The 9,641-nt window shown below is 41.6% G+C and overlaps 1 protein-coding gene across 1 annotated transcript in view; it reads left to right on the top strand.

The window, feature by feature from the left end:
- Ralbp1 (ralA binding protein 1) overlaps window positions 1-9,641 on the top strand; it is a 22,487-nt gene extending 12,846 nt beyond the window's left edge. Inside the window, exons 5-8 of the mRNA XM_013036389.1 lie at window positions 1,497-1,604; window positions 3,802-3,923; window positions 4,332-4,455; window positions 6,124-9,641. Of these exons, the coding sequence (XP_012891843.1) occupies window positions 1,497-1,604; window positions 3,802-3,923; window positions 4,332-4,455; window positions 6,124-6,390 (621 nt within the window). The 3' untranslated portion in view covers window positions 6,391-9,641. The remainder of the gene's footprint in view (window positions 1-1,496; window positions 1,605-3,801; window positions 3,924-4,331; window positions 4,456-6,123) is intronic.

Here is a 9,641-nt window from a genome sequence, read left to right on the forward strand (position 1 = left end):
TTTTTTTGTCAGTTGTGAGGTGTGAACTCTGGGCGCTGTCTCTCAGCCTCTCAGCTCTTCAGCTCAAGGCTAGTGCTGGACCACTTGAGACACAGCACCACTTCTGGCTTTTTCTGCTTATGAGGTGCTGAGGAATCGAACCCAGGGCCTCATGCATGCAAGGCAATCACTATATCAGCCACCTTCCTAGCCCCCTTCCTTCCTTCTTTTGTTCTCTCCTTTCTTTCCTCTTTTCTTCCATTTCCCTCACCCTTTCTTCTGTTTCCAACTCTTTCTTTATTCACTCTCTCCTCCCCCCTTTCTCCCCTCTTCCCTCCCTGGACTTTGTGCATGCTAGGCATGTAGTTTTCCACTGAGCTAAATGTCCAGCCGCCCCCCCCCGTCCCCCCCCAATTTCATCATGATTCTCCCTTTGAGGGATAAATGACTAAAAGCAGAAATACTATTATGCTAGGGTCTTACTTTATACCCAGGCCAGTGTGGTCTGTGATTCTCCTGTTTGTGCTTCTTTGTGTTGCTAGGATGAAAAGCGTATGCCATTATATCCACTGACCTGTCAAGATGTATTCTCCCAGACTTTTGGTCTAATCCTCCAGTCTCTACCTCCCAAGGTGCTAGGATTTTAGGCTTGGGTCTAGAATCATGCCCAACCAAATATATAGTATTCTTGATAATTTGTTTAAATCTCAAAAATTCTAGTTAATTCATAGTAACAGACTGAAAATAAGAAAAGCCACAATATCAATTTGTCATTTTCCTATAAAGTTAAATATAAAATTAAGTATAAAGTTAGTTATCATATGATCTTGCAGTTCTATTATTTATAAGATCTGTACAATGTACAAAATACTAAAAGAAATACTTATATCAACTCTAGTTATAATAGCTGAAAGTTGTTACAATCTAAAAGTTCTTTAGCTGCAGAATTGATAAAATGTAGTACATTCAAACTATGATACATCATTCAGAAACTACTGATACATACACAAGAGATAGCTGCATCTTAAAACACTGTGCCAAGAATCCAGAGAACAATTACTAATTGATTCTGTTTATAGAAACTTGAGAGAGGGAAAAATTGTAGCAATGCAAAGCAGATTGATGGTTGCCAGAGGCCAGCAGATGATAGAGGAACCCAAGGGGGACTCTGAGGTGATGGGATTTTCCATAGCATGTTGGTGGTAGTAGTTAACTACATTTGTCAAAACTAAATAATGAACTTAGAATTGATATCCCCACTGCTCCAAACAAAGTATCAAATATGGTAGCTTTTGTTGAAAGCTTCCAGAAATGTAAACATGTTAACCAGAAGCAAACAAATTCATAGTACCATCACAAACTGCTGTTACTCTCCAAGCCCAGTTAGCTTGTCTATCTTGATGGCCCACCTGACTTGTTTTCAGTTCTAGGAAACTTGTAGCTTTATAGTGTGTGAAACTATTGAGTGTATATTACATGTAAGCTCTAAACTCTCCTTCATTCCTGTTTCTTCATAGGAGTGTGAAACCAAGATTGCACAGGAGATAGCCAGTCTTTCAAAAGAGGATGTTTCCAAAGAAGAAATGAACGAAAATGAAGAAGTGATTAATATTCTCCTTGCCCAGGTAGGCTGAACTCTTTATTTTGCAAGTCTCTTAATGGTCATTTAAAAATAGAGCTGAGTCACAGAACCTTTTAACCAAAATATAAAGTGATTCCTAAGCCATGGAGAAAGAAGCTGTTGAGCAGTTTTCCCTAAGGAGGCTTTGTTCTAAGTACTTAATTTATCTCATTAATCTACATCTAATTCTATAAATATTTTCCCTGACTCATAGGTCAATGGAAATTGTTCTATATCAATGATTTCAATAAATAATTTAGGCACATTTCTAATTTCTCAAAACTTGACAGTTTTTGCTAATAATACTTTAGACATTTTGGTTATGTTCTTTGCGGTGAAATTGTTGGAGGCAGGTTGTCTTATTCTTTCCCTGATGGAATAAATATCTTTTGAGAGCCTTCTGTATTCTAGGCATAGAGCTGAAGTTGAGCTCATCTCCTTTCTGAATTTCTCAAGTTAGCCTTCCTCAGTTCTGGGAATTCCCAGAGTTAAAACTGGAAGGAATGAAGTTCTAGGCTTTGACAGCAGTCTGTTTCGACTTCTAGAAACTTCTGTATGTGGCTCACTAAAGCACTGTGGGTTTCAACTTATTTTTATTTATTTTTGGCACTTGTGAAAAGTACATTGTTTTGCCTAGAAGGGATTTAACATCCTCTGAGAAGAGAGTTTCAGATTGTGTCTTTCCAGGGTTTACTAACCTAGTATTTCTTGGAACGTTAGCTTTACAGATATGCTGAGGCAAAGGAAGAATACCTGCATGTCTACAAACCCTTAGGAAGCACTGGGGATCTCATCTCTGGGAGTTTTCCAGTGTTCATTGGAATGTGGTCCTTGTGGCTTTCAAATTGACCATGTATTGTTCCCATAATACCTGATTGAAAGACATACAGAAGATTTTTGTCCCTTTTTTTCTTTAGCCAAGTTTCAGTTGCCACAGGTTTGGTTGCTCCCCAGGTTTTGTCTGCTTCTTTTCTGTAGGTTAGAGAAACTGTCTGGATCTTGTGCAGATAGTGATTTTTTTCCCCCCATTCTTTAGACTGGTGACTAGAAATGGATACTTTGTTGTTTTTTTTTTTTTGTTTTTTGTTTTGGTCTAGTCGTGGGACCTGAACTCTGGGCCTGGGTGCTGTCCCTCAGCTCTTCAGCTCAAGGCTAGCGCTGTACCACTTGAGCCACAGCGCCACTTCCGGCTTTTTTCTTATGTGGTGCTGAGGAATCGAACCCATGGCCTCAGGCATGCAAGGCAAGCGCTCTACCACTGAGCCACCTTCCCAGCCCCTAGAAATGGATACTTTGTTAAAGCAGAATATTTAATTTTATCTTGGGGGACTTTGGTGGAGGAGGATGGTGACTTGTGGTATAGAGAAAAGATTTCTGTAACCTTTGTTCCTTAAACTTGAGACACCAGTCACAAATCTCCTGGGTCCTCCTTTTCTACTGACACTGTCAAAGACTGTCCCTGATTGACTATCACTTGCCTAAGAGACAGGAAGTCAAAGCAGGGTTAATCATCGCTTAACTCTGGGTTTGTTCTGTGTTGGAACCCTCATGGGACTTATTTTTTTGTTGGCCGGTCATGGGGCTTGAACTCTGGGCTTGGGCACTGTCCTTTGTCCTTTAGCTCAAGGTGAGCACTCTACCGTTTGAGCCACAGCACCACTTCCGGTTTTCTAGTGGTTTATTGGAGATAAGAGTCCACGGACTTTCCTGCCCGGGCTGGCTTTTAACCTCGATTTTCATATCTCAGCCTCCTGAGTAGATAGGATTACAGGCATGAGCCACCAGCGCCCAGCATCACGGGACTTTTTATTGCTGAAAGTGTAGTTTTGTTTTTTCTCAAAATAACTTAGTATAGCTTTTCTCAAAGAAGCCTTTTCTTTTTTTGTCGGTCATGGGGCTTGAACTCTGGGCCTGGGGCATCGTCCCTCAGCTCTTTAGCTCAAGGTGAGCACGCTACCACTTGAGCCACAGCACCACTTCTTTTCTAGTGGTTTATTGGAGATAAGAGTCTCATGGACTTTCCTGCCTGGGCTGGAAGAAGAAGCCTTTTCTTGACACTGAGGAAACTAACTTTTTTGGTTGGGCAGTATGTAATTCGTTTAGTAAGTGGGACTGAAGAATTCAGGGGAACATTTGCGAAACTACAGTGGCTTTACAAGATTATTATCTCAGAAGATGTTCACTAGTGATTATCATTTTAGGAAAATGAGATCCTGACTGAACAGGAGGAGCTCTTGGCTATGGAGCAGTTTCTGCGTCGGCAAATTGCCTCAGAAAAGGAAGAGATTGAACGCCTCAGAGCTGAGATTGCTGAGATACAGAGGTAAAGGAAAGCTTTGAGGGTTTGTTGTTGTTGGTGGTGGTTTTTTTGGTTGGTTTGGGCCTAGGCGCTGTCCCTCAGCTCTTCAGCTCAAAGCTAGCACTCTACCACTTGAGCCACAGTGCCACTTCTGGCTTTTTCTGCTTATGTGGTGCTGAGGAATCGAACCCAGGGCTTCATGCATGTACTCTACCACTAAGCCACCTTCCCAGCCAAGCCTTGAGTTTTAAAGTTTTCAACAATGCTTAACTTAAATATAAATATAATGGTTTTGGCTCTGAGTTGCCTGTGTAAAAATTGGGCTTCAAAATTAAGTTTCTTCTTTGTCACATGTTAGGAAGGCATTGTATTAGGTAAATTCATGGACACTGGTCAGTCTTGAACGTAAAAATCCCTTCATCTCCCTCACAGTCGCCAGCAGCACGGCCGAAGTGAAACCGAGGAGTACTCCTCCGAGAGTGAGAGTGAGAGTGAGGATGAGGAGGAGCTGCAGATCATTCTGGAAGACTTGCAGAGACAGAATGAAGAGCTGGAAGTGAGTTTGTGGAAGATAGCCAGACATCATAGAAATTTCTAAAATGCTGTTGAGACCCTGTTTCCCCTTGGAGGAGTTTTCTTGGTTACTAGCTGAGAGGCTGGTAGAGAAGAATTTAGGGGCATGGCTCACCTGAGACTGCTGAGCAGATGACATGACGTGTGTTCTCAGGCTGTCTGAAGGTTGGTGGCCTTTCCTGACTTTAGTGTGCCACACAGATCTTTTTCTTCTAAACCTTTGGAAAGGCAAGTCTTAACCAGCCACCGTTTTAAGCACTTTTACATGATCTAGTGTTTACTTCCAGAGAAGATTCTCAGAAAAAAAATCCTAGTGGAAGGAAAGTCTGCTATGGGTGAAGTAAAGGCCAATATTTTGTCCTTTTAACCCATAAAGCAGTAAGATATAAAGCCCTAGGAAACTAGGACATCATATAAGAAGGCAAGAGAATTCCAGATGTTTTACCCTTGGGATGAGGGGAAAATACATTTTCTTCATGAAAAGGAAACAGGCAGCTTTGCTTCCCTATTTAAGTTTATATAGTTACTGGAGCAAAGTAGAGCTATACTGGAATAAGAACTAGAATTACACGTTAAACTCTATCCCTGAAGTCCTATTTGCAGACTGGCTTCAGAGTAGAGAGGTTTACCCCTGGGTCCCAGAGTTGAGGTACTCTCCACAGTAGAAATGTGTTGTGGGGAAGTGTGTGCAAGGGTAACTTGTGGGTTGCTGGGTCTCTGTGTTTTAGAAGGCATCACACTGGCATCTTAATTTGCTTTAATTATGCTTTACAGAGCATATTATAATCCTAAGGAAAACAAAATCAAGAATTAGAGTACTTGGAGTGTAGGTAAAGGTTGGGCTGATATAATAACAAGATTAGTGTAGTAGTTTGTTAGACACTCCAAGCCTGTCATCTTCCACACAGGCTTTTTCCACTTGAGGTCCTAAGTAGCTGCTCTAAGTTTGCCCTTTTCTTAGTAGGAAGGGGAAGGAACTAAAGAGGAGGAGCACAAATGAAGTTAAAAGGGGAGGAACACAAATGGAACTCAGCACTTGTGTGTTTACCCAGTAGCACATAGCCTCATTTAGTCAGAGTGCATGGACAGTGCTGAATGGTGGACGGTGTGGCACAGAAATGGAGGCTGCTGGGGATTGGTAACTTTTGCATTACTCAAGCTTTGCTGAATGTGTATAAATAATTTAGAAGATAATTGGTTATAGTTTTCTATGTATTGATTGGCACATTTCACATTTAATAAGATTTTGTTCTTAAGAGAAATCTAGGCTTTGTTCTTATTTCTCCCTCTCTAAATTGCTACTAAAAATACCTTTATATTCTCCTTAATGGCTTTTCAGAAGCCAGTTTCTTAAAAAGGGATTTCAAACACTAGAATATTTATTATTTGAAATCCCTAGAATATTTATTAAAGTAATTGTTTTTGGTTCATACATTGTTTTCCAGATAACTCTGAGTATAGTTTATATTCTTACCCATAGTCAGGTACACTGATGCAGCTCATTTGCATATTCTGTTTGTGTTCATGTCTTCTATTTCACAAGCTAGGCTGACTAAAACAGAACTAGATTCCTCTGTAGGATCCTTCCCTGAGTCATCATCCTCTGACCTCCTTGCTTAAGTGGTAACTGCTCTTTCTATCATTCCTCAAGATAAAGAACAATCACTTGAACCAAGCTGTTCACTTGGAGCGTGAGGCTATCATCGAGCTGCGAGTGCAGCTCCGGCTGCTCCAGATGCAGCGAGCCAAGTCTGAGCAACAAATGCAGGACGACGAGGAACCTGAGAGGCGAGGTGGCGTGGGCATGCTGCCACAGGATGGTATCCTCGAGGTGAAAGCAGTTAAAGAGCAGCCAAAGGTGGGCAAGGAGCAGGCAAAGCCCTCACCCAGCAAAGACAGAAAGGAGACGCCCATCTGAGCAGCCTGTGGGACAGCCATAAACCCTCAGACTGTAAGGCCCTGTGCGTTTTACTGTAATCCCAAGAGTCCACGCGGCTCTCCTGCTGTACATTCTGTAAAGGTTCTTCTCAGAGACTTCTTTCACACATCTGACTTCTCCTTGTCAGGCTCAGGTTCTGGAGGTTCTGTGGGCTTGTAGGGGACACATGAGTTTTCCAGATAGTGTCAGCTTGAGAGTTAATTTTCCTTGTTAAAATAACTTTTAACCCTTGAGTGGCTTCTTTTTAAACCAAAAATCTCTGTCTTTGCTTTTTTTTTTTTTCAATCACAGCAGAATCAGGATTTCTTTCTCAAGGGGTGGGAGGTAACCAAACCAGGTCACTGCTGCGCCTGCCTTGTGGATTCCCATTGTCTTACCACCCTGCAGGACCTCTGTGAGCTCCTGCACCCTGCAGGATCTCTGGCTACTCTTGCTTGTGCCTTTTACACCTCCTAGGTGCAGATTGTTCAGTGGGGAGCTGCCTCATATTTTCTGACTGGCCAAAATGGCTCTCGCTGGGTATTCCCTTTCCCTGCCCTGTCACCCTTTCCTTTTACAGTTCTGAACTATGGTATATCAGCCTGAGTCACCAGAATGGCCTAGTTTGGTTGCACAGAGGCTGCCCATGGAGCCTGCTGCCGACCTCAACAGTGCAGGCCCCTATTTTTCACTGCCAGGGATCAGCAAAGGCTGAAAATACTGGGGTGGGTTGAAGATCTTCACCCTGACCTAAAACATCCACAAATGACTTCAGTTGCTTGCTTGGGCAAGAATGTACCTGTCTCTTTGCCTGAATAAGCCATATATCTGTTCTTAAACAAGTTTTAAATTATTCATATCATCTCAGTGAACCTACCAAGGAATTCCCAAATAATTAGCAAGATTGAGAATAAGAAAAATGACTCCTTGTAATTATATCTGTGATTCATCCTGCCTTTCTGGTCCATCAGATCAAGATGGCTGCCCCAAGGCTTCTCGAGAGACTAAGCTCTTAGGCAGCTTGATTTGGCGGCCCTTTGTCAGGTGAGTGGCACCCTGTGGCTCTGAAAATAATCCCCCTGCTGGGCCCCACACAATAAGGTGATGAAGTCAAATCCCACCTGAGGGCTCTATTCTTCTCCTAGTTAGTATTTATTTTCAGCACCTGTTTGATGCAGTTTTTTTTTTTATCCTCTACCTATTGCACTGTTGTGACTTGTTGGCCATTATTTCATTTTTGTACGAAAAAGCTTTGTTATAGAAATCAGCATACTATTTTTTTAAATCTGGAGAGAAGATATTATGGTGACTGAAAATATGGTCAGGTGTCAAATATAAATGTATAAACGCCTTCTTGCTGTCCTGTCAGACATATTATATTCATTTTATATTTGCTGGCAATATTGACAGTTTTGTTTGTGTAAATTCTAATTTCTATCAGGGTGTCATGGATTTCTGAAATTATTATTACAAATGTCTCAACATTGGTTAACTAATTTTTGCCAAGACTATTATTGATCAAGCAAATAAATTCAACAGCCATTTGGGGGAAAAAAAGCTTCTAGTATTTTTGTTCACTTTGTGGCTGGTGTGGAGTTGGTGTAGGTACTTCAAGGCCAAGAATGAACAAGATGTTTTGTTTTTACTTTGTGTTCCTCCTCGCTGCACATTTGATGACCACTACAGTCCTGTTTGTGCTTTCAGCTGTTTACCACCTTTCCTCACACTCATACATGCAATTGAGCCTATGTGCAAACCTAACTGGGACTGGATCTGTCCTTCTCTCTGTGATCAGCTTCATTCTGCCACTAGGAAAACAAGGTTTGCCTTCTAGGTCCAATCAGCTCGCCAATCTTGACCCAGGTGTTGCAGTTCAGAGAGGCTCGCATTTCAAAAGTGAAATGAGAACTCAGCACAGCTAGCATGTGTGACCAATCCTAGGAACATGAGATTACAAGTACAGTATTAATACTGTTAATAGGGTTAAATTATATAAAGCCAAAATTGTAATTCTACTTTATGGACAATCCCAAATATAACTATTTGACACATCTGGAGATACAACAGGGAAGTACTAGGATCAGCTTCCAAGCTGGGATCTGCTACCTATGTGACATTTTCTTTTTCATCACATTGCTCAACAGTGTACCTATTTAGTGTTTATTTGGATGGCTCAGCACTATTCCTAATTCCTAGAAAACAAATACACTTTTTGAGCCCAGCCAGGGTGACCAAAGCTCTGGAGTTTTCTTCCTGGTGTTCCTGTAGTCTCAGTCTTTAGTGTGATGCAGGGGCCCAGTCATTACTTTCATTTGAGGCACAAGTGAAAGCACCCAAAGCAATTAGATGAACACTAGTATTATACAGGTGGTAGAGAAGGTAAGCATTTGTCTCTGGATGTACACATAGAAAACAGTTGTACATTGTAAATCAGGATACGCTGGAAGTGTGAGGAAGGGGCAGGAGTGCTCTTAGAACTCCATACATGGGCTAGGTGTGGTGGTTGTCTGTAATGCTAGCTCCTTGGAAGGCTGAGATTGGAGGATTGTGCTTCAAGGCCAGTTGTTATATTACTTAAAAACACTATAGAGAAAGAGGACTGTAGCATGGCCTACATATGATAGTGCTTGCTAGCAGGTCAGAGGCCAGGTTTAATTGCTAGCACTTTCAAAATAAAGATTCTTAGGGAGTACCAACAAGTACTACTGTTGAATTTCTGGCTCTCGCAGACTTTCAACATGATGGATACTTTCTCTTTGATGGAAATTTGACACTGCTAGACTAGTCTGACTACTTGAACCTGTGGCAGAGAACTTTATTTGTAGTGAATGCTAGTTTGTTTCTGAACCATTTCTTCATCAATGTCATGTCCTCCACAATGGCTTTCTGCGCCATTCCAGCAGGCAGCAGGCTTTCATCTCTTTGTATTCCCAGTGCTTAATTCTGGTGATTAGCTTGGCACCTGGCAATGATTTGCTTGAATGTTCTTTAGCAGTTCTAAAACTGCTTCCACAGAGATGTTGCAGTGTACAAGAAAAACTATATAAGCTGATACAGGAACTTAGTGGCCAGCCATGCACATCACATAGATGGATGCTGGTGAATGTCACCCAGGTATCTCCCTGGAATCCCTGCAGAGGACAAAGGTAGAGTCCCTGGGCTTCAACTTGATCATAGTAGGGTTTTCATGTAAAAACACAGCACATCCTCTTCTGTTTGAAATTAAGATCAATAATAAACATGTAAGTTTG

This window comes from Dipodomys ordii, unplaced genomic scaffold (assembly GCF_000151885.1).
Source record: "Dipodomys ordii isolate 6190 unplaced genomic scaffold, Dord_2.0 Scaffold283, whole genome shotgun sequence".
NCBI classification, from domain to species: Eukaryota; Metazoa; Chordata; class Mammalia; order Rodentia; family Heteromyidae; genus Dipodomys; species Dipodomys ordii.